Here is a 26,166-nt window from a genome sequence, read left to right as displayed (position 1 = left end):
TTACTCTACTTTCTCCAGTTTACAATGTGGATCCTCCAGTAGAGGAGAGAGCAGCTTCACTCCTGAGTCTCCTGGTATATTACAGCTCAGATTCAGCTCTGTCAGGTGTGAGGGGTTTGATCTCAGAGCTGAAATCAGAGCAGCACAGCCTTCCTCTTCAATACTGCAGTTATACAGACTGCAAAGAGTGAAGAACATGAATGATCTCTCAGATTTTGTTTAAGCTTTAGGGTCACAGTGTTTTTGTGTGTGTTTGTATAAGCTCTGCTTTTTCGTTACACCAGGATCGGTGTAGAGATTTTAACTGGCCAGCAGTTGATTAATTTAAATACACTCTACCCACATGATTCATGATTGTGATGCTAAACTAGTTTATCATTTTCACTCTTCAAACCATTTGTATCAGTATACAAGTGATAATGTAAAAATAAGAGTAACATTATAGAATAAATATGACATATAAATCTTGTAAGGATCACTCATCAGCACAATGATAGAATCCAGTGGAGTGGGTGAAGATCAAAGACTTTATATTTAGGAAGACAGTGCACTCTTATTGTTTATGAATGGGAAAAAGTGCAATGCCCAGTATGGTGAATAAGCCCCATCTTCTAAATTAAAATGAAGCTTTGGTTGATATAGAAACAGGCAGCGTTCTCAGTTTTTATTTTTTTTCTGAAATTACTTTAACAAACATATCATCACATAGTGATCTGGTTAACTGATCTCATCTAGAGTCTGATCTATGCTATTAATTTTCTATTAGATGAGATGAACATTATAAGATCCAGCAGTGTTTTAATCAGATAATCTGTAATTCTGCCTGCAATTTTTAAATCACTTTGCACACAAATAATTTTTAACTATTTAATGCTTAGACACACACAGAGATCAAGAATCAGTGAATGAATCTCAACAATGGTGACATGCTTTATGCTGCAATGCATTCTGGTAGCAATGGATGAGTTTTGTATGATGCAGCCAGAATACATAGCAGCATGGAGCATGTCTTTTGAGATTTTGTTGAGATTCATACACTGATACTTGATGTCTGTTTTTTTTTTTATAATCTGATTAAAAGTCTGCTGGGTCTCAGTCGGTAGAACCATTGAGTTAAAAAAGTAAAAAAAAATAATGTACAGATAAAACCATAGATTAGACTGTAGAAAATCAGGTAATCAGACCACTATGTGATGGCATTTTAATCATCAGCAAACTACCAGCTATTGCCAAAACATAAAAAGCCACATCAGCCAGAGAAAAGCATCAAAAACTCAAGTGTAAAATTGCCCATCTACAGCAAACACTTGTCACCATAATGGTGACATTAAACCAAACTATTACTTTTAAATAGACATCAGCATCTAAACCTCTGTTAATCTCAATAACACCTTTTGTAAATGTATTATGAAGATAAAGTCAATCTGGTTTATAATAAGTGACGACAAGGGGCATTTCAAAGATGGCCACCATCTCTTTACTGACTGTAAAGAGTCTTTGGTGAAGATATAATGCATGTAGGTCTACTTCTAGTGCTTCTACAAAGTTCACTTAATTTGTTAGTATTGAGTTTAAAGTTTATTGTAGCTCTGTGTTTAACCTGACTCACATTTTGAAGAGATCATTACATTTAGAATTAATGTAAAAAAAATTGTATGCCCTATGTTTCTAATTAGCCTGTCCTGGACACAGATTTGATGAAACATCAGCCTCCACATGATCTACTAATCACAGTGATTTCTGAAGAGTTCAGAATAAATAAAATAAAACATTTTATTTGTCAGGTAAAAATGTATCATGCCAATTACCTAATTAAACAAATAGAATCCAATTCGGAGATTATAAATACATAAGATAAATTGCTCAAAGATGAATCTAAGAGTGAGAGGTGCAAACCTGACAGCGGAATAACTAGCATTTATGAATAGTCAAGTCAAGTCACCTTTATTTATATAGTGCTTTAAACTAAATAGATTGTCTCAAAGCAACTGAACAACATTAATTTGGAAAACAGTATGTCAATAATGCAAAATGACAGTTAAAGGCAGTTTATTCATCATTGAATTCAGTGATGTCATCATGCAGTTCAGTTCAGATTGAATACTGTTCTCTCTGATATAAATACTCTTCAAATATTAAAATGTATCTGTATGTTTAATTTTGGCTTACACTCATGTACTTTGTTGTTCAATGGTCTATAAGTGTAAATACAAACATATATTTGTCTTGAGCACATTCAGTATAATCATTGTATTTGATCATTTATCCTTTTGATTCTTAAAGGAATTGTTCACCCAAAAATGAAAATTATTAATTTACTTCCCTGCATTTCGTTCCTATCTGGTATGACCTTCTTTCTTCAGTGAAGCACAACAGATGATATTTTGAATATTGTTGCCAACCAAAGTTGTGTTATCATCTATTGTGTGGACAAAAACATTTTTCAAAATATGTTCTCTTATGCTCCACAGAAGAAAGTCACACTGTTTTGAAATGACTTGAAGATTAGTAAAGGAGATTGGTCTGGCTGCAGACTTGCATTCTCTGACACTTGCACTTCCGCTCATGACATCACTTGCAGTCTTTTTTATTTTGTTTTATTTATTGATCACTTTTTGTTTGAATCTCTTAACATTTTTTACATCAATAGCCAGGTGGTGAAGACAAGAAAAAATAAACAAAATTAGGAAGTCACTTGCACTCTCCACTACCTGTGACATCACTTGCAGTCAACACAAAATCAGAGGTGGAAAGAGTACAAAAATATTCTACTCAAGTAAAAGTACCATTACATTAATGAAATTTTCTTAAGTACAAGTAAAAGTACCAGTCTAACAATCTACTCAAGTAAAAGTAAAAAGTAGCTCATTTAAAATTTACTCAGAGTAAAAATTACTTAGTTACATTTTAACAGTGGGAGGGAGTCAAAATGGGACAGGCCAAGGGTGTCAAACTCAGCTCCTGGAGGGCCACAGTCCTGCACAGTTTAGATTTAACCCTAATTAAACACACCTGATCCAGCTAATCTAATCATTTAGGTTTATTTGAAAACTACATGATATGTGTGCTGGAGCAGGGTTAGAACTAAACTCTGCAGGGCTACGGCCCTCCAGGAACTGAGTTTGACACCCCTGGGATAGGTCTATTAATCTCAAACTAGTTGTTTTTAATTAAAGGAATCAGTTATTTAGAATAATAAAACATTTAAGCTGTTACCAGGCAAATCAGTATCAACAAACTCATCTTTTAATGCAGAGGAAATGCAGAAGATTCATTGGAAGTGGCATTTAGATGTATTACACTGTTTAGTGCAGGACAAGAATGCATTTAACCTGCAGTTACAAATGCATGAATAATGTTTTGATATACAAGACATAAAATGTTGAATACTCATTTGAAATGATAAGAAATTAATTATTTAAAAAAATCAAAAGATACTTTAAATGTGAAATTAAAATGGCCAGTATGTGTCAGCAAGTCACTGTTAATAAGTGAGTCATTGCGATTGAACCGAATCATTTAAACGGTTGATTCATTCAGGAACGAAACACTGTCACGTTGCTCAGAGACGCAAAACTGTGCTTTGGTGGCTGTGTTTGGAATTATTTTCTGTTGTAGAAATAGAGCTAAAAAAGGCAATATGGTGTCTAAAATGCAAGTCTCTTAATTAACTTGTTTACTGAACTGTTATATATATGTATGTATATATTCATGATGATTTTTTGGAGGAAAAGATGGCATTCTTTGTGTAATTTTGATTTAATATATGAAATTATATTAATATGTTAATTTTCTGCCCCTATATCTTCAATTTTGTGATCATTCTAAATGCATTTTAGGAGACTGAATCACACAGTAAAAGAACGCACTATAAATGCGCACGCACATCATTAAAACAAAAATAGCACACTCCTCACCACGGTCTTTTTGGCTAATTTGTGCAAAACCTCTTGCTAAAATGTCAAAGCTTCATTTTAACCACCAATGCAACGATGCAATTATTTAGCTTACCTCTACATTCTTGCGAAGGGTTGATGTCTTGTCGAGATTTTATAAGCTGCTAGTTTGGTCTTCCTAGGCAAGTACAGCTTACACTGCATAATAGAGCATACATATGGCCAGGGGTTCACTTCATTTCCTTCGAGTTCAACTTCATAATATGACGGGGTTTCGTTTTCAGCGGTGTCTGCTCCACTAACGCCTGTTTTGACCGTCTGCATCTTTCTTGTGATTTTAGCGCCAGTTTGCTCTCCTGCCCATTATTTACTGACGTAGTTTCCAGGGAGCGATTTATTTATTATTATTTTTTTTTTTTACTCAGTAATTAATGTGTTTTAAAATGTAGCGAAGTACAATACTTCAAACAAAATATACTTAAGTAAAAGTAAAATTACAGATTTAAAAAATTACTTTAAAAAGTATTAGTACACGAAAAAGCTAGTCAATTACAGTAACGCGAGTAAATGTAATTCGTTACTTTCCACCTCTGCACAAAATGTGCATGTTGCCAATGGAGACAAGACGCTGTGGTGGTGATTAAATTATTAAAACTAATTTAGTACCGTAATGTACAGGATCCTGCAAGTAAAAGACAAGACCCGCAAATCTGCAGCCACAGAACAGAAGAATATGAATGCAACACACAAAGTCATGTTTCCTCCCATAGAAAAACATAAACACTTAATATGGCTTAATGTATTAAGATAGGCCTACATTAAGTGCAATTGAAAGATCAAATTCAATATATAGTTATTTTTAATGTACTACAAGGCAAGCAGATGGCCGTGAACACAATTGCCAAACTTTCACTTTTCCTCCTATACAGCAAAACGCTTTATGTGGCATTATAATGGAATAAGATGATAAAGACAATTAAGTAGCCTATATGTCTTGTTGTTGACTCAAAGTACAGTGCACAGCATAAATGAGTACACCCCCTCTGAATAAATATAAAATATATATTTTCTTATTGACCACTAATATACTTCATGGAAAGATGGCAAAATTGAAACATTAAACATATACTTAATAAAAACAACAAAATAAATGCCAGTATTTTCTGTAAGATAAGTAAATTAGCCCATTTTGTTTGAATGAAGGATTGCAGAAATGAGTACACCCGAGATTTTATTCAGAAAATGTATAATATTCTAGTACTTAATATGTCCTCCAGAACTTGACTTGGCACTGAGTGTAACATTTTTCACAGCTGTCCTGTTTAACTCCTGGATGACTTCCTTAAATGCTCTGCTCTTTAATCTGAGTGTTGCTCAGCTCTTCTCTATAGAATCCCCCACAGCTGCTCAAGAGCATTAAGATTGGGTGAAATACCTGTACATGTTCCCTGAAGGATTTTCATCTTAAGAGAATTATTCATTGTCATGCTGAAAAAAATGCCAAATAATGCAGGGAATAAGGGGAGGGTAGCATCTTCTGTTTCAAGTTTTTGTATTACATCACACAGTAGTGTGTGAATTCATGCCAGCAACTCCCTCACACCTTCAGCACTCATTCATCCCTATATAAAAGCTTTACTACCACTGAACGTCACTGTGGGTTCCAAGCAACTCTCACTCTACTCTGCCTCTAGCAACACCAGAATGTGTTGAATGTTTTTGGATCCGAAATGATTGACCTGGGCCTGGTTCCCCGATAACGCTCACTCTTAGCGTGCTAAGAAGACCTCGAAAGATATATCTTACCAAAGTTGTTTATGTTCCTAAGTGTGTTCCCCGAAGTGTCCCTTAGGAAGCTTCTTAACACGCTGCCTCTAACGTCCAACGTTACAAGAGCGCTGTCCAAAGTGAGGGTGCTGAATTAGTTGGCATCGATTGCTCAGGAAACGATTTTCCACTTCACACGAAGGTGCATTACAGCATTAAGAAAGACAACACGTTCTATGCAAATGAAACGTTCCTCAAATTATTAAAGTAACATTTATTTAGACATAGTTTAAGTTATCAGGAGAATATAGACTAATTAAATAATTATATTATTAAATTAATAATTAAATTATCAAATGGTCAGTAATATGTTCACATGATATGTTGTGATGGTTAGACGATCCGGGTATCCCTTGCTAATCATCCACTCTCCTTATCCCATTGTGCCACTATGGCCGCTTCTTGACATGAGTTCAACGACTTATAAAAATTATATAATACACTTTTATATTAATGGTAAGGTACTTTACAATCAGAATTGATTGGCAAGCAGCTGCAGTTACTTCTGTTTAATGCGGTATTGATTGCCATTGGTTAATGTTTTCAATAAAAAGCAACCTATCTACAATGAACAGAGAGAGAGAGAGAGAGAGAGAGAGAGAGAGAGAGAGAGAGAGAGAGAGAGAGAGAGAGAGAGAGAGAGAGAGAGAGAGAGAGAGAGAGAGAGAGAGAGAGAGAGAGAGAGAGAGAGAGAGAGAGAGAGAGGGAGTTAGATACAGAATATGGTGGGGAAGCAACGTAAAAAGGGCACCAAGCTTCTCGTCAGAGGAACTTGCCACCAGGTGAGAGATCACACCCTTATGGTCCACTATAACCTGCACGTTTATGACCACGTATCCCTTTCGCGATAAGTAGCCTACGCCTGATCAATCACTGATGGATTGGCAATAGTGATGAGTGTGCCATCCACCAGGATGTAATCCCCGGCATGGCGCAGAAGGGCGTTGGTAACAGTGTGGACGCACCTCCACACCGAGATTTTGATTAGGCCGTAGCCCTCTCCTACGACCTCGATGAAGCTCTCTGTAGCAAAAAAAAAAAAAAAAACATGTAGCGCTGTAAGCAGCTGGACTTCAGGGCTTCAAGCAAAATTCCACCGCGTTAGCCTGGCAAGCGCAGGTCTGAGAAGGTCCAGCAGCTCCATAATAAGCTGTCTTGGGAGGCAATTTTTTTTAATATAGCCACGTCAGGCAAAATGTCAAAAGGACTTAAGTTTTGGCGAAAAAAAAAATTGACATGGACTAAACGGCTCCGCGTCCGGCTCCATCTTTGATTCAATACAAGGACACATTGGATCGCTGCCATAGCTGGTCGCTTACTGGACACCACCATGCTTACCCATTTATAGATCTTAGCCATTTAGTGCCAAATTGTTTGCCAGATTTTAATTATCAAAAGTGATTGCCAATTTGCTTTAATTACATTATGAAAAAGCCTAGGCTAATTACCACCATATTAGTTCTGAGACCACAGTCAACTTCATAAATAGGCCTGTATCTATTGCGAACATAATTTATTATGAGTCTTAAAATGTCCATAACATAAAATCATTGTTGAGCCACAATGTTGTCAACATACTATAGTTTGACTTGTACTGAGCTGCGCTGATTTCTAAAGACTGCTGCACAGTGGCGTGACTAGTGTCTTGAGCTCAAACAACGCTAAGAGAGAGCTTACGAATGGTCCAGACCAACCTTACGAAAGTGTGACTTACAGAAGATATACTTAGAGTACGAACGTGTCGGGAATCGTGCCATAAGGTTAAGAGAGAGGTTAAAGAATAGGTTAAGAACTACTTAGCGATAAATACTCTTGAGACCAGAGTATGGATCCCCAGAAGTCTAAGTCTAGGCCTTGGAAGGGGTTAAATTAGTTTATTTTGCTTTGACTACTGTAGGTAATTCTAGTGGTGACAACAACCATGCATGTGTCATACTCTGTGAGATAAAGTGTCACTCTTTTCAAAGCTTTTGCTGGCTCTGAGACACTTGTCATGTTATTTCTTCTGCTCCTTTTCACTCACCACTAAATGAAAATTTGAAGTGAAGACCTGATTATTTCAGGAGCCTTATCACAAGTCCATAGTTTTTGAATGTTGGTGTTACTTCTGCTATATTTTCACACATAAAACAATAATTTGGTATGCCACTTGTACCATTGTCCTGTTTTATGCTAAGAAATAAGTCACCTGGCAATTCTCTCCCATTGGTTCTACTGCTGCCAGCATTAAGTCTGAGTATGATTTAGTGAGCTATATAATACTTTTAATTGTCAGGAAATTACTTGTCTTTTGGTTCAATATACTTACCTGTTGATCAAAAATGGCCTTAAACCTATACACTTTTTTTTTCTTAAGTAGCTTTCAGTAGGGTGTACTCATTTATGAAACACAAAATTGTATCACTTCGATAAGAAAATCTTATTTTGCTGAAATTTTTGGCAGTCTTCTTTGGTAAAGAGTTTTGGTAAAGAGTTTGGTAAAGAGCTTCTAAGTAAAGAGTAATTTCTGAATTTGTTAAGTTTTATAGGGGAGTACTCATTTATGCTATGCACTGTATATACAAACCAACAAATATGAATGTGCATTATGAAATGCATTAAGTGATATTAAAAGCATCAACTCCTACAGGCAAGCAGTAGAGACCAGAACACAATGCGTTAATGCTAAACATTTCCTCCCATAGAAAATCATTATAAATAAAACACGTAATGTAGCTTAATGGACAAAGACAATGAAATAAAAGAGCTGTAGGCAGTTTATTCTATGTGGAAAAATGCTTGTGTGTTGCATTTATTCTGGGCTCACCTGATTGTCTGTACATATTAATCATACTGTTTTTTTTAATAATGAATTTGAGTTTGTATCATGGTTGGTAGAACACGGTCTCATTTTGATCTTATGTGGGTGGGTTGATGTGTGGGTCTCGTTTGCACTGATTGTTTTATGTGGGCGTGACTACTGATTGGTTCACCAGCGGCAGCTGCAATTCATTTCCAGCTCCTATTTATTGCCCTGTCTTTCGTATTGTTGTTTGGAGCCTCCTGTGTTTGTGCCTGGTTTTCTCATCCATGTTAGTTTCAAGTTCTCTTGAGACAGAGCGCTTCACTGCCGTGCTCACCATGGGTTGTCTTCAATCACCTCAGGTTCGCCCATCTCAGTCCCTGCGTCATGCTCCCCTGTCTGGTTCCAGACCTGATCCCTGGTCACGAAAGATCTGCCCTGTATTCATCGTGTGGCCTTCTGCTTATTCTCTTATGTTCTGTGTGAACTTGGTTCATTAAACTTCACTTGCACTTGCATTTGCTTCCTCCTTATTTGTCGTTACAGAACAATCTGACTGTACTATGGAAGCAGCAAGCTCAACCACGCTAGCGGATTTGATCAATCGCAGCGTCTCCCAGATGGATCAGCAGCAGGAGAGCATTACCAACAGCAGGTGTTCGAGCTCACCCAGCAGATCCAACAACTAAGCATTCCTGCTGCACCGCCCACACTGCCTGTTCCCTGCGCTGTTCAGAGACGAGTTGTGGTGGAGGTCGATTCATCAGAGGTGAGGGTAGGTGCAGTTCTTTCCCAAAGTTCTTCCTCAGATGACAAGATGCATCTTTGTGCTTTTTTTTTTTTTTTCAGCAGCAAAACATTACTATGATATTGGAAACAGAATTGTTGGCCGTCAAGTTAACATTGGAGGAATGGCATCATTGTTTAGAAAGGTTGGGGGTACCTTTTATCGTTTGGACTGACCATAAAGATTTTGAATACAGTATATTAGATCTCCTAAAAGACTCAACTCCAGGCAGGCTTGGTGGGCACTTTATTTATTTTTTTACTTTTCTCTCTCGTTCCGCCCGGGTTCCAAGAACTTCAATATCTGATTCCTTATCTCGCATTTTTGATCCATCCGAATGCCCGGTTACTCCCGAGTGCATTATTTTTTTCTCCCGAGAAAGTAGTTATCTCCACACTCATATGGAAGGTCGTATCAAAGGTCAAGGCTGCCTTAGAAGGGGTAACCCCTCCGCCCGGTTGCCACCCGGATCAGCTGTTAGTTCTGCTGTAGGGGTTGCGGTTCGATGTTATTCGATGGGGTCATTGATCCAATGTGGATCATCCAGGAGTAAACCGCACTAGCAGCTTAGTAAATCAATGTTTCTGGTGGCTTTTAATGGCTTTCAATATTCCCGATTTTGTTTTGGCTTGCTCAGTTTGTGCAAGGGGTAAGACATCTAACTGACCTCCGGATGGGTTACTCCAACCGCTGTATGTCCCTTCGAGACGCTGGTCCCACATTGTGCTAGACCGTTACCGCCCTCTAATGGCATGATGGTGGTTTTGACTGTAGTGGACCGGTTCTTGAAGGTGGCACATTTCATTCCCTTGCCCAAATTATCTTCAGCCAAGTGTCATCCACCAGCTTCTCTCCGTTTAAGTGTAGTATAGGTATACCAGCCACCAGTTTTTCCTAGTCTAGAATCTGAATTCTTTATATCAAGAGCATTCTGCTCCGTTCCGTTTCCAACAAGTAAGCTCCCAAATTTATTGGCCCGTTCCCTGTTATCAAAATTATTAATCCGGTGATAGTCTGACTCAAACTTCCTCTGGCACCTATAGTTATTGCCCTGTCTTTGATCTTGTCAGATCATGGTTTGAAGCCTCCCGTGTTCGTGCCTTTTTTTCATCCTTTTGTTAGTTTCCTGTTCTCTCGAGATGGATCGCTTCACTCCCGTGCTCACCGTGGGTTGTCTTCACCTCTTCACTCACCTCAAGATCACCCATCTCAGTCCCTGCATCACACTCCCCTGCTGTCTGGTTCCAGACCTGATCCCTGGCTGCAAGAGATCTGCCCTATATTCATCATTTGGCCTTCTGCTTATGTTCTGTGTGAACTTGGTTCATTAAACTTTACATGCACTTGCATTTGCTTCTGTCCTATTTGTCGTTACAGTTTGGTCTTTATCATCGTCCATTCTGCCATATTATGCCACATTTCAGAATGGGAGAAATATACTATAGGCTATACAATTATTAATAAAATGTATATTGAATTCGCTATTTTGATAGCATCTTAGTACATTCAGCCATATTAAGTGTTTTTGTACGAGAGAAAAATGCTTAATGAGAGACGTCGCGCACTGCATTCATATTATACTGTTCTGTGGCCACCGATTTGCAGGTCTTCTACAGATGACTTGCAGGACCCTGTACGTTACGATCCTAAATTAGGTTTAATCACCACAGAATCTTGTCTGCAGAGAGTGCAAATGGCGATTGCAAGTGACTTTATAATTTTTATTTTTTCTTGTCTTAACCACCTGGCTACTGTTATATAATGTTGAGAGATTCAAACAAAAAAATTATAAATAGAACAAAATAAAAATAAAGACTAGAAGTTATGTCACTAGCGGATGTGTAAGTGAAAGTCTGCAGCCAGACCCTCTTGCATTAAAGATTTTAGGGGTGAACTACCTCTTTAACAAATGTTTTGGTTTGGCAGTATATTCACATAGATTTTGTTATATTAAAACTCACCATAGTTTCTCCAGTTTACAATGTGGATCCTCCAGTAGAGCGGAGAGAAGCTTCACTCCTGCGTCTCCTGGTATATTACAGCTCAGATTCAATTCTGTCAGGTGTGAGGGGTTTGATCTCAGAGCTGAAATCAGAGCAACACAGCCTTCCTCTCCAATACTGCAGTTATACAGCCTGCAGGGAGAAAGAGAAAAAATGGCTAAAATCAATAATTAATAGTCCTGTGTTTCAAATGTTTGTTATTGAAACAATGTAACACCATTCATCTCCATCTCTTCAATACAAATATTTCTGATTTAGCTCTCTAGACTTGAGAATTGATTAATAAGGGAATCTATCTGCTCAGTAACAGAAGGATGGATGATTATTAGAGCTATGAATTGAATCAATCATGAAGTGCACATGTAACCTTAGTTTTCATGCATTTCTTAACATATGTGTTATATTTTAGTCATAGTGTTGTCTTGCTGTGTTTAAAGTGACTCCTTGCCAGTATTTATATAAAACATTCAGTCAAAGAGTGACTTGGGAATCAAGTGTGATATTTTACAATGGGGCTAGGGAAGACTCATGTAAAAGACTCATTTATGAGCATCATGATTACAGACTTGTGTAACAAATGAGCATAAAAAAATTACAGAATATACTTTGAGACGAAGGTCTTGTTAATGTTTTCAGTTTTGTTCAGGGAAATTACATCAACAGTTTTTCAATAACTGAAGAATATGAAACAGTATTTGGCATAAAAAAGCATCCCTATACTGTTAGCTAATGTGATCAATAACTGTCTGACTTTCCATTTGCTGACATGAAATGGTAAATGTAGACAACAGCATTTGAGTTCATTATTGGCCATCTTAGAGATAATCACCACATTTTTTTATGAAACATTGTACAACCCGAATTCCGGAAAAGTTGGGACGTTTTTTAAATTTTAATAAAATGAAAACTAAAGGAATTTCAAATCACATGAGCCAATATTTTATTCACAATAGAACATAGATAACGTAGCAAATGTTTAAACTGAGATATTTTACACTTTTATCCACTTAATTAGCTCATTTAAAATTTAATGCCTGCTACAGGTCTCAAAAAAGTTGGCACGGGGGCAACAAATGGCTAAAAAAGCAAGCAGTTTTGAAAAGATTCAGCTGGGAGAACATCTAGTGATTAATTAAGTTAATTGATATCAGGTCTGTAACATGATTAGCTATAAAAGCTTTGTCTTAGAGAAGCAGAGTCTCTCAGAAGTAAAGATGGGCAGAAGCTCTCCAATCTGTGAAAGACTGCGTAAAAAAATTGTGGAAAACTTTAAAAACAATGTTCCTCAACGTCAAATTGCAAAGGCTTTGCAAATCTCATCATCTACAGTGCATAAAATCATCAAAAGATTCAGAGAAACTGGAGAAATCTCTGTGCGTAAGGGACAAGGCCGGAGACCTTTATTGGATGCCCGTGGTCTTCGGGCTCTCAGACGACACTGCATCACTCATCGGCATGATTGTGTCAATGACATTACTAAATGGGCCCAGGAATACTTTCAGAAACCACTGTCGGTAAACACAATCCGCCGTGCCATCAGCAGATGCCAACTAAAGCTCTATCATGCAAAAAGGAAGCCATATGTGAACATGGTCCAGAAGCGCCGTCGTGTCCTGTGGGCCAAGGCTCATTTAAAATGGACTATTTCAAAGTGGAATAGTGTTTTATGGTCAGACGAGTCCAAATTTGACATTCTTGTTGGAAATCACGGACGCCGTGTCCTCCGGGCTAAAGAGGAGGGAGACCTTCCAGCATGTTATCAGCGTTCAGTTCAAAAGCCAGCATCTCTGATGGTATGGGGGTGCATAAGTGCATACGGTATGGGCAGCTTGCATGTTTTGGAAGGCTCTGTGAATGCTGAAAGGTATATAAAGGTTTTAGAGCAACATATGCTTCCCTCCAAACAACGTCTATTTCAGGGAAAGCCTTGTTTATTTCAGCAGGACAATGCAAAACCACATACTGCAGCTATAACAACAGCATGGCTTCGTCGTAGAAGAGTCCGGGTGCTAACCTGGCCTGCCTGCAGTCCAGATCTTTCACCTATAGAGAACATTTGGCGCATCATTAAACGAAAAATACGTCAAAGACGACCACGAACTCTTCAGCAGCTGGAAATCTATATAAGGCAAGAATGGGACCAAATTCCAACAGCAAAACTCCAGCAACTCATAGCCTCAATGCCCAGACATCTTCAAACTGTTTTGAAAAGAAAAGGAGATGCTACACCATGGTAAACATGCCCCGTCCCAACTATTTTGAGACCTGTAGCAAAAATCAAAATTGAAATGAGCTCATTTTGTGCATAAAATTGTAAACTTTCTCAGTTTAAACATTTGCTATGTTATCTATGTTCTATTGTGAATAAAATATTGGCTCATGTGATTTGAAAGTCTTTTAGTTTTCATTTTATTAAAATTTAAAAAACGTCCCAACTTTTCCGGAATTCGGGTTGTATTTAAAAATACAGGCAAAGCAAAAAACTATTCAGATACTTTGACCTGACCACAGTTTGTTTAACCCTCTGGAGTCGATTAACGTGAATACGCGTTATGAGGCATTTTCTCCTGATAACCCCCGAAAAGAGCTTAAAAAAACCAGTAAGTTTTGATCGTAAAGATAAAAGCAATACATAAATTGAATCTGTAAAAGGTCTACTTTTTTGTATACAGATATAATAACAGAACTTTGTGCAATATAAAATAAAGATAACAAACAAGGTGTGCTATCTGCAGCCTTGGTTTGCGCTAATCTTCATTTACAAAAACGTCATTAGAATGAACTGTACCTCTGTGAATACTCAACGAAGAGACATGAGAGAGATATCTATAGAAAGCCTGACATGTCTACTTTTAAACTAAACAAGTGCTGGCAAAAACAGATATTCTGTGATAAAGTAATCCATATGAAAACAACGCGACTTCTGTTTTTCACGTCTCCCTTCATTATCTTCTTATGTGACCACGCCCCCCCGCTGAACGCACTATTAAGATTATAATGTTTCACTGAAGCGCGCGGTTCGAATATGCCCATACAACAGAAGACAGCACAACCAGACTGTTCAAGTTTTTTTTTTATAATTTACTGTTTGCTTCGCGATGAAAGGAATAAGACTTAATTCACCCCAAAAAGATGTGATGTGGTTGAGGATTTGAGATTTGGATTTCCTCAGAAAAAAAAGGATGAAGTGCTTTATTCAGCAGAGATCATAAACATGAGTAAGTCTCTTTTTATTTATTTATATACTTGTACTAGTTTTCACATAACGTGTAAACATTTTACTAGTTAGACTTTTTCCAAAGACTTTTCCAAACTATAATTCCTGACTAAATGTATAATCAAGTGAAATATTATGAAGTTCCAATAACAATATACAATACTATACAATTCAAAAGCTTGATGTAAATAATATAAATGTAACAAATAAATGTAACTGTAACAAATGTAACAAACAATGCTATTATTTAAATTTATCCCCCCTAAAAAACTGGAACAAATATTCTCAGCTCTTTTCAACATTAATAATGATAATGATGATAATAATAATAATAATAATAATAATAACAATAAATGTTTTTTTTTGTAGAAAATAAGATTTTTAAAAGGATTTCTGAAGGATTGGACTGCAGTAATGATGCAACAAAATTTAGTTTGAAAATTAGCTTTGATTGTTCCTTATAAACTGTTTAACTGCACTCCCAAGTGGATTTTAAATTATGTTGTGGGATAATTAAATATATTCTAAATAAACTACAAACATAAAATTATATAGATTTATTTTGTCCTCACATTCTTTCTTGTAACTCCTCCCACTCAGACACACATCTGACTGAAAGGCTCATTATTGTGCAGCTCATTATGCGGGCCTTTGTCTTCTCAGGTGTAAATCACAATGATATTCATGATAGTTGATGCCTACTCGCATATGACTTTCACCAAAAAAAAAGTGTCTTCAAAAATTTAAATCAATATATTGTTTTCTGTAAGTGACTAAACAAGATGATTTTCACATAATTTAGAAAGGAAAATTCTAGGCTACAAGCTCCAGTTCTCAAAAATCCCGGGAACCAATGTTCTGTATGTGTTTTATTGCCTTATTCAAGTGTTTTAACATTTCTAGTTTTTCACTAACCACCCATAACATTTTTTTTTCTCAAACACAATCATGTACATACATGCTGCTCACATATTATTATAGCCAAGTTTGTGCTTATTGCAGTGAGATTAGACTTTAGCCATTTAGATGTGTATAAGAAACTGAAAAAAGCACAAATGTCAGGGCGTGACAAAACTTCTCCAGGCCCCCAGGTGACTTTTTTTTTACACCGCAGACTGAACAAAATTAAGCATTGCTTGGTAATTTGTTGATCTAAATTGGTATTGTCTAACTTTGTACTTAAATTTAACCTGTTAACCAGACCTCCCATTATGGGACTCACAGCTGAAAGTGCCCTACCTAATTTAAAATTTCAACAGTTCCTAACTTATGTTTGTTACAAATATTGCTCAAAAATATTAAAAGTTATAGACACTGAAGTGCCTTTTTTCACTGAAGATTTTTTTCCCCACACTAAATTGTTTATAAATTTGATATATTAAAATACATGAAATCAGTCCTGGAGCAATCTAGAAAAGTAATGGGTTGAAAGTCACATGTCTCATGAGTCTATTTCAAATCTGAAGAAGATACCATGAAAAATGAGATTCCTGCAACAATTTTTCTGTGACTATATCGCCCAACCCCCCCACCTCCCCCGCATAAAAATATTAACAAAATGTATTGATGGGTTCTACAAACTGTTTTAGTCATAAAACGTAATAATGCATAGTTTTTTCTATTATTAAAAAAATATACATAATATTAGACATCATATAAGTGATTTATTTGAGCACTAGAAAAAATAAAATAAGAATAATTTAGATTAGGAATTTGAATTAAATTAGAAAAAAATAATTAACTATGTAAGCCAATTATAGTACATCGTGAGATTGCTAGAAATACAGCATTTACAGTAGGTGGACAAGCTAAATGGGCATTACCGCCACGCGTACCGCTGCCGTGGCGGTAACTGTAATTCAGTCGCGTGGGGTCTGAGTGCAGGCATGTTTCAGCCCAGTAACACACTGTTCCTCAGAGCCAAAACACAGTGCTGGCTCTCTCCAGCAAGAGAAATGCAACATTCACAGATTGTTGAATGTTGAAAATTAATGCGCCCTGTCATTAATGCGCATTAATAATTTTTGCACAAATACTTGAATATGAATATCAATTCACATTTTGCATATACATTACAATGAAAATGATTTTTTACATGCAATTATCCAAAATAAAACCAAACAAGATTTGTAATGAAGATAAAACAAATAAGAATAAATGCTGCACATCTACCATCAGTGCAGTGCAAATCTTGCACATTTTACACATACATTTAAATGCAGCTGCATTTTTTTTATTATTATTATTATATGAAAGCTAGTAGGGCTGTGTGATAAATCGATTTTATCAATTAACCCGAGTTTGTAATTTACATCGGTTTGTTTGAATGAAAATCGGTTTTCTTTTTAACATCCACCGATGCACCACTCAGGCTCCCATAGTTCTGAGTGGCTCAACCCTCCCCCGCGAGTCTGACAGAGACACGCTGCCGAGCAAAGAATGAACGGAGCGGTGTGATTCTGACTGGAGCCTCCGTAACGAGTACAATTCATGCCAACAGCCCGTAATATAACTGCATATTCAGCAAGAATTCATGTTAAACATATTTAGCTATGGCTTGATCAGGTTATAATGACTGCAAGAGTCGAGCGGGATGTTAAAGGCTAAGGAGTTTGTGTTTCTTTTACTGATTGTTTTCGGTTAAAGCATGATTTAAACAGATAAAGCACATTCACACGCAAACGCTTTAGCAAGAATGCATTCAAACAAATGTAATCTTAAAGTGCTACTACATTATCAGTAGGCTATCTGATTTTGAAATCTTGAAGAAATTCATCGATCTGTTTAGATAAAATAACTAACAAAAATGTACTTTTATTTTCCTCACAAACAAAATTTGCACAGCAGAAAGCAGATTTAATGCTTACAATGTTTGGCATGTGATAGGGAAAATAGTTTACACACATAAAGCCACTTTGAAACTCTCCTGTTATTTTTTATTTTTTTATAGGATACGTTATGAACATAAAATTTCAAACATATTGAAATACTTTATCCATGGAGTGGTATCGGTGATCTCGGATCGGAATGAATATTAAATGCTCTGAGGGGAAGTTGCTACTGCTTCACTCTCACAGACTCTGCTGCCGAGTGAGAGATGTTTCACCCGACGAAATGAAGACGACCGCAGCAGCACAAGCATAGAAAATCCACCAAAAATCAACCTGTAGCAATGCTCGTTGCTCGGCTCGCCAAGCCTTACTTTTGTAGGTCGCATGGCAGTAAATAATACGATGATATTATCATGCAGTCAATACAGATATTTAATAAAAACATAAAAACAAGCAGGGCTGTAACATAACCCATTAAAAAACGCATGCCAGGTCTACACCGGACACGAGTGGCATGATCCGACAAAAGACAACAGAACCCAGTGATGGATACACTGGACATGATCCCCATCAGTGAACTGATGCCTCGTTCTGTTTATGACGAAAAGTTCTGACACTGCGTTCAGATGATTTGACACTGTAGTGTTATGTCATCAAGTTTACACACTTTTAGCGCAGCGGGGCACAGATGACAACTCTCGTATCAGGTGTACATTTACATTTATTCATTTAGCAGAAGACACAGATGTAGACGCAGACAGTGACTGCTCTATTTACAGATAAGTTATATAAGAAAAAAAAAAAACTTTGAAAAATGTCTTTGTCATTTAAATATTGATTTTTAAAAACGATTTAAATCATAAATTGGATTTTTTTTAGGCCATATGCTATCGCCCAGCACTAAAAGTAAGTAAAGAAGGCTCCCTTTAAAATCATGTTGTCAGTTAATGAAGCTCTTTTTTACATCGTGTGCATTTTGTTGTTTATAATGAGAAATTGTGTTTAATTGTGAGGAACGGTTTATTTTAACCCATCCATTCTTTAGAGTTTCAAAGATTTAGCTAAATCGTGCAGGTTTAATTTATTCGTTTCCTGTTTTAGGCTAATTAGACATAAATAATGGGAACGAAATTATACAGTGCTTCACGTTTTAACATGCAACAATTTCTTAATCAGTTTACAGACAAATGTCTTTTCCCAAGAAGTTATGTCAAAATAAAGGACAGGAAATTAATAACAAAAATGCATGTTGTTTTATTAAAGGAATTTAAAATAGGCTACCACTTTTAATGCTCCGATGCAAATTAAACCACAATTTCTTTTGAATAATATAACATAATTCATATAATATAAATAATACTGCACACCTTTTAAATGTATTAAATCTAAAATATGGTTTAATACCATGTAGCTTAGAGAAAATATAAGCTCAGGCACAGGCTTGACATTTCATCCTGCTTGAATTCGTTCTAAGAAATGCACATAACTTCATAAGTACCAAACTTTCATCTGTGAATATTACATATTAAATATATTAAATATTTGAAATATTTTAACTATAGTATTTTTCTTTCATTTTCCGTGACTAAAGACGTCAAATGTAACACATCAGAGAGGCAAAACTGACGTCTATTTGCGAAAATGTGCTTTGATGCGCTTGTTTGATAACTTGTCATGAAAGCGACACTCAGTGGTCAAAAGCTGCAAATGCACTTTACAAACGCGGCGACGTACCGCCGGCGGTAAAAGAGGCATTTTCGATGTCTACCTACTGTACCTTAGATGTTAATATAGTCAATTATCACATGCTGACGTGCTGATGGCCAGTTATAGAGATGGTAATCATACAGATGTGCAATAGTCAATAATCACACTCACAATAATCACATTGATAGCTGTGATTACACAGTAATAACATGCTGACTTGTGCTCAAACAGATGGTAATCATGCAAATACATCCACATTCTCCACAAAACACACAGACACATGTAAGAAAAATATTGATAAAGAAAAAAAGGACATTTATTTACTTGTGCCAAACCCTGATCACTAAGTTATGCCCCCATCAAATGACAGGCGCATCACAGAGCTCGTCAGGAGAGTTCTTTCACTTTTTTTTGTGGATCATCTCATTCTGTTTGTGACACCGTATACTACAAAACCATACTATTTTTTTTTTACTACCAAGATGTAGTTTCTGAGCGCAAGTTATTCCATAATGGACACAAACAATACTTTCCCCGCAGAACTGAAACATAAACAAAGGAATTATCATCCATATTACAATGTTATTGCTTTGTTGGACTAAATGTGCTTTTTTGGATGTCGTTAAGTGGACCCTTCCCTTTCTAACTAAACTGGGATTTACATATGTGGATGCGTTTGACTTATTGCAATGAATCTGGTACATACTTTTTGATTCTTCATGTTTTGATGTGTACTGCTTACACAAATTTAGCAAATGCATTCTTTATAAGCTCTCCAAAGGCTTAGATCTTTATAATGATATATAGTTTGTCAAGAATAATTTTGTCCCATTTCCCATTTCAATATTATATTTATTGGGACTACTGTAAATCCACAGTAAGTTGTAATGGGATCTTCAAGCAGTGTAAGATTCTTTTTAAAGAAAATTTTCTGTATTTTGTAAACACATTCTGCAATGTACTTGGTTAACAAAAGTATTTTTTTTTATTCATAAAGGGTTTGAATAGAGGGCAACAAACAAAACCACTGCTAGAGAACACACATTTGTGTAATTTTACCTTTTACTCAAAACCTTATAGTTACTGAGTTATGAAGAGACTCACTGTAGTTTCTTCAATTTACAGTGTGGATCCTCCAGTAGAGCAGAGAGCAGCTTCACTCCTGAGTCTTCTAGTTTATTATATCTCAGATCCAGTTCTGTAAGGTGTGAGGGGTTTGATCTCAGAGCTGAACTCAAAGCAGCACAGCCATTCGGTGTGATACCACAGTATGAAAGACTGCAGAGAAAATACAGAAAAACTAAAGGTGAGTTAAGTTAATTCACAGTTTATCACAGACCCATGAATGAAGTGTCACATCAACCAGCTCACTGAGGAGAGGAGTGATGTATCTTTTCTAAGTGAATGGACTTACGTTGTTTGCACAGAAGACAAAAAGCAGGAATAAAATCACATAGACTTACAATGGTGGAATGTTCATGAATTTGAATCTCAGTGGTCATTTTCTCTCTCGCTCACACACACACACACACATACACTCGGTGTTGCCAAGTCTGTGGTTACTTTAACACTGTTGCCGCGGGTTGTTTTTCATGTCCATGGGCCTAAGCGACTCCAATAATGTGATATTTTGCCCCTAAAATGTGAATTTTACCAGCGGAATCCCACCAAAAATATGTAATTTACCCCAACATAATGTAATGTTTACTGGGGGTTCCCCCTTGAAACTTGATTGGGCTAGTTTTGAGCTATTTTTGTGTAACAATTAGGCTGGTTTTGTTGTGAAAACTTGGCAACCCAGACACACACACACACACACACACACAAAAGCAGTCACACGTGCGCACACACTTACGTGCACACATACAGTCACACATGAACACACACGCACTCATATAAAATGTGAAATTTGAGTCTAACTCTGAACTGGGGTCATGGATCTCAAATACATAATATCAGTTGCTCAAAAATCCATCTAAGTGTGAGAGGTGCATTCAGTATAATCATTGTATTTGATCATTTACAATTAAATTCTTAAAGGAATCTTCACCTCAAAATGAAAACCGTTATAATTTACTTCCCTGTATGTCGTTTCTAACCTGTATGACTTTCTTTCTTCTGTGAAACACAACAGATTATATTTTATAGAATAAAGTCATACTGTTTTGAAATGACTTGAAGACAACAGAATTTTTGCATGAACTATTCCTTTAACATGAAATGTTTTTGTTTGGCAGTATTTTCACACAGATTTTGTGTTCAGTAATATAATAACACACTCTAGTTTCTCCAGTTTACAGTGTGGATCCTCAAGTAGAGCAGAGAGCAGCTTTATTCCTGAGTCTCCTGGTTTATTAAAGCTCAGATCCAGTTCTGTCAGGTGTAAAAGGTTTGATCTCAGAGCTGAAACCAGAGCAGCACAGCCATTCTGTGTAATACGACAGCTGGAAAGACTGCAGAGAAAATACAGAAAAAATAAAGATTCACCATTTATCACAGACCCATGAATGAGGTGTCAAATCGACTGACTCACTGAGGAGAAGAGAGTTCTATCTATTCTAAGCTATCAGATCTACAATGTTCAAACAGAGGACAAAAAGGCAGGAAAAAAAATCCCATAGACTTACATTGATGGAATGTTTGTGAATTTGAATCTCAACTGTCACTTTCTCTCTCTCTCTCTCTCTCACACACACACACATTCAAACACACACACTCAAATAAACATTTTATCTACTAATTTAATTTAATTAAATTTGATGATTATTCTTTTGAATTATTAGATTGAATTAGAATTATTTTCATTTATTTCAACAAACCTGAATGTAACTTAAGTGAATGATGATGATCCCAATCTAATATTTGTAATATCAGAGAGTTTCAACCCTGTTCCTGAAGGCACCTCAACTTTGCAGTTTGGATGAATCTCTCTTATCAAACACACTTGATTCAACACTTCAGATCATTAGTAGAGTGCTCTGTAATGTTAACTGAGTGTGTTAAATAAGAAAGACCTCAGAATATACAGAAACAGTATATACTCACTCAATCTTTCTATATGCATGGATCACTGGTAGTAGCCTCAGGAGACATTCTTCTGATTGATCATATTTACTTAGTTTAAACTCATCTAGCTCTTCTTTTGAGTTCAACAGCACAAACACCAGAGCTGACCACTGAGCAGGAGACAGTTTGACTCCAGAGAGACGATGGACTCCTGTTCTGCTCAGGTATGTTTGGACTTCCTGCTCCAGTGAACGATCATTCAGTTCATTCAGACAGTGGAACAGATTGATGGATTTCTCTGGAGAGGGATTCTCCCTGATCTTCTGTTTGATGTATGCAGCTGTTTGCTGATTGATATCAGAGCTGCTTACTGTCTTTCTCAGGAGGCCTTTTAAGAGAGTCTGATTAGACTCTAGTGAGAGACCTAGAAGGAACCGGAGGAAAAGATCCCAGTGTCCGTTCTCACTCTGTAAGGCCTTGTCCACTTCTCTCTTGAGTAAATTGGTCATTTGCGACCTGAACACATTCCTCAGTCCTATGTTTTGTTCAGAAAAGGACAACAGCTTGAACAAAGCAGCCAGAAGCTCCTGAATACTCAGATGAACAAAGCTATACACTTTCCCCAGCTGCAGTCCAAACTCCTCTCTGAAGATCTGGGTACAGATTCCTGAGTACACTGATGCATCTCTGACATCAATGCCACTCTCTTTCAGGTCCTCCTCATAGAAGATCAGGTTCCCTTTTTCCAGCTGTTCAAAAGCCAGCTTTCCTAGAGACCGAATAGTCTTTCTAGCCTGATCAGGATCAATTTCATATTTCCCATCATACTTCTGTGTCTTCAGTTTGGTCTGAAAGATCAGGAAGTGTGTGAACATCTGTGTGAGGGTCTTGGGGATCTCTGCACTCTCTGATTTACCCATCATCCTCTCCAGAACAGTGGCTGAAATCCAGCAGAAGACTGGGATGTGACACATGATGAACAGACTTCTTGTTGATCGGATGTGTGTGACGATTCTATCAGCCAGACTCTGATCATTTATTCTCTTACTGAAATATTCCTCCTTCTGAGGGTCATTGAATCCTCGTATCTCTGTGACCTGGTTGACACACTCAGGAGGGATCTGATTGGCTGCTGCTGGGCGAGAGGTGATCCAGAGGAGAGCAGAAGGAAGTAGATTTCCCTTGATGAGGTTGGTCAGCAGCACATCCACTGAGGCTGATTCGGTCACATCAGACAAACTCTGATTGTTTTGGAAATCTAGACGTAGTCGACTCTCATCCAGACCATCAAATATGAACATGACTTTGTAGTCATAATAATCTGTTGATTTAAATTCTTTGGTTTCTGTGTGAAGGTGGTTTAGAAGATCCACAAGACTGAGATTTTTCTGTATCAAATTCAGCTCCCTGAAAGGAAGTGGAAATATGAAATGAATGTCCTGATTGGCTTTTCCTTCAGTCCAGTCCAGAATGAACTTCTGCACAGAGACTGTTTTTCCAATTCCAGCGACTCCTTTAGTCAGCACAGTTCTGATGGGTTTTTCTTGTCCAGGTGAGGGTTTAAATATGTCATTGCAGTTGATTGGTGTCTCCTGTGTCTCTGGTCTCCTGGACACTGTCTCAATCTGTCTCACCTCATGTTCATTATTGACCTCTCCACTGCCTCCCTCTGTGATGTAGAGCTCTGTGTAGATCTCATTCAGATGTGTTGAGTCTCCATGATTGGACATTCCTTCATTGATTCTCTGATATTTATCCTGTAGTCTGGATTTGAGTTTTTGTTGATACACAGGCATCAGTTCTGAACAAAGGAAACAATTTTTGTTATTGACAGAGCAATATATTAGAAATTTATTTTTTGTTTTGATATGTTAGATATTAGATTGTGTCGTGACATTCAGGAACATTAGTGACTGAAGACAGAAGGTTGATAATAAAAACAGGCTAAAATCTGCTGGTCCAGAGATCTTACTGGTCTGTAGTTTGTTAGCGAGGTCTGTCTGGTTCATCTTCCTCAGAAAGAGCAGTGTGATCTTCAGAAGCCCTTCTCTGACTCTGCTATGACCCTCATCAACATAGCAGTTGCTTTCAGAGCATTCTGGGTAATCTGGACTCAGTAGTCTCTTAAAACTTTTCAACTCACTCTTTATCACAGAGATGATTTTGTTTTCAATCTCCTGAAATCACAATGAATATTTAAACAAGGAACCTGCATGCAGTCACAGAGAAGGTGAACCAAAGTATCAATACACACGAGTCAAGCCTGTATTTATTTTGTAGTTTAGTCAAAGGCATGAATACTAATTCATCATTAGTTAATACTAACATCGCTGAATTATATCACACCTGTTAATAACTTCCAATGTATGCTCAAACATCAGCATCTACAGATACCGAGGCTAAAAGAGAGAGTTTGACTGGATTGGCTGTTTGCTAGATTGATGTTCATCTTTATGCAGCAATCAGGTTACATATGAGTTCAGCTTCTCTGCTGTAGTGGTCATTAATTTTCTTTATAGTGGACTACAAATTATTTTACATGGATAGGAAAATAAATGTGACTATTACCGAGAGGATTTCATATATTTCTTAACACTTTTACCAAGAGAGTTATTGATTTGAGACACAAACTCTGATTGTTTTGGAAATCTCATCCAGACCATCAAATATGAATATGACTTTGTAGTCATCATAATCTGTTTATTTAAATTCTTTGGTTTCTGTGTGAAGGTGGTTTAGAAGATCCACAAGACTGAGATTTTTCTGTATCAAGTTCAGCTCCCTGAAAGGAAGTGGAAATATGAAATGAACGTCCTGATTGGCTTTTCCTTCAGCCTAGTCCAGAATGAACTTCTGCACAGAGACTGTTTTTCCAATTCCAGCTACTCCTTTAGTCAGCACAGTTCTGATGGGTTTTGCTTGTCCAGGTGAGGGTTTAAATATGTCATTGCAGTTGATTGGTGTCTCCTTGTGTCTCTCTCTCTATCTCTTTCTCTCTCACTTCCGGTGTGGGTGTTTGAGCGCTTGAGTGGTGTATTGCGAGCATGGTGAGTGAAGTGGATTTTTGTGTCTAAATATCTTTGTTTTTTTCCGCCTTTTTGTCTTTGTTTGTTTGTTTGTTTGTTAGTTTGTGGTTGTTTTTTTGGTGTGGTTTAGGCCGTGTGCTACCGGTTTTTACCGGGAGAAGCATGATGAGCCCAGCTACACAGGTTTTGTCTACACTCACGCGACGCAATGCGGTCAAAGTGGTGTTGGCGGCGAGTGTAGAGGACATTTGTTTAGCAATTGGCGAAGTTGTAGGACATGGATGTATTCTATCCGCATCAAGAATGAATAACGCTACGGTGATTTTTCTTAGTAATGTTGAAAAGGTGAATGAAGTAGTTGAGCGTGGGATTGTAATTAGTGGCGAGTTTGTTCCTGTTCTTCCCCTTTCACTACCTTCTAAGAGGGTCACCTTATCTAATGTAGGGGAAGTCGTGGCCTGGTGGTTAGAGAATCGGACTCCCAATCGAAGGGTTGTGGGTTCGAGTCCCGGGCTGGCAGGAATTGTGGGTGGGGGGAGTGCATGTACAGTTCTCTCACCGCCCTCAATACCACGACTGAGGTGCCCTTGAGCAAGGCACTGAACCCCCAACTGCTCCCCGGGCGCCGCAGCATAAATGGCTGCCCACTGCTCCGGGTGTGTGTTCACAGTGTGTGTGTGTGTGTTCACTGCTCTGTGTGTGTGCACTTCGGATGGGTTAAATGCAGAGCACAAATTCTGAGTATGGGTCACCATACTTGGCCAAATGTCACTTCACTACTTCACTACTAATGTTCCCCCCTTTCTCAGTGACAAAATAATAACAGAAGCTTTATCACGCTATGGAAAATTGGTATCCCCAATTTAAAAAATCCCGATTAGCACGGATTCTCCCCTTTTGAAACATATTGTGTCGTTCAGGAGATTTGCATACATGATAATTCAGGATGATGAGGAATTGGATCTTAAACTTAGTTTTAGGGCTGATGAATTTGATTACATCATTTTTGTTACAACTGCTAAAACCAGGTGCTTTTCTTGTGGAAAAACAGGTCACCTAATTTGTAACTGCTCAGAAAAGAAAG

At 37.3% G+C, this 26,166-nt stretch overlaps 1 protein-coding gene across 1 annotated transcript; it reads right to left on the bottom strand.

The window, feature by feature from the left end:
• Positions 1-25,330, bottom strand: LOC132160246 (NACHT, LRR and PYD domains-containing protein 3-like). Its single transcript, XM_059569979.1, has 7 exons — positions 25,235-25,330; positions 24,029-24,233; positions 22,096-23,857; positions 21,330-21,503; positions 20,155-20,328; positions 11,254-11,427; positions 1-178 (listed from the first exon to the last, which is right to left on the bottom strand). The coding sequence occupies exons 1-7, from the start codon at positions 25,328-25,330 to the stop codon at positions 1-3; spliced, it is 2,763 nt and encodes a 920-aa protein (XP_059425962.1).
• Positions 25,331-26,166: the final 836 nt, after the last annotated feature.

This window comes from Carassius carassius, chromosome 16 (assembly GCF_963082965.1).
Source record: "Carassius carassius chromosome 16, fCarCar2.1, whole genome shotgun sequence".
Lineage (NCBI taxonomy): Eukaryota > Metazoa > Chordata > Actinopteri > Cypriniformes > Cyprinidae > Carassius > Carassius carassius.
This window is presented reverse-complemented; position numbering and strand designations above follow the sequence as displayed.

Coding starts and splice junctions, on each gene's coding strand:
- LOC132160246 (XM_059569979.1), bottom strand. CDS start 25,330: ATGTCCTCTACACTCGCCGCCAACACCACTTTGACCGCATTGCGTCGC. Junction 23,858..24,028: donor CGCTAACAAACTACAGACCA/GTAAGATCTCTG, acceptor TCCTTTGTTCAG/AACTGATGCCTGTGTATCAA. Junction 11,428..20,154: donor TGTAAATTGAAGAAACTACA/GTGAGTCTCTTC, acceptor TTCTCCCTGCAG/GCTGTATAACTGCAGTATTG.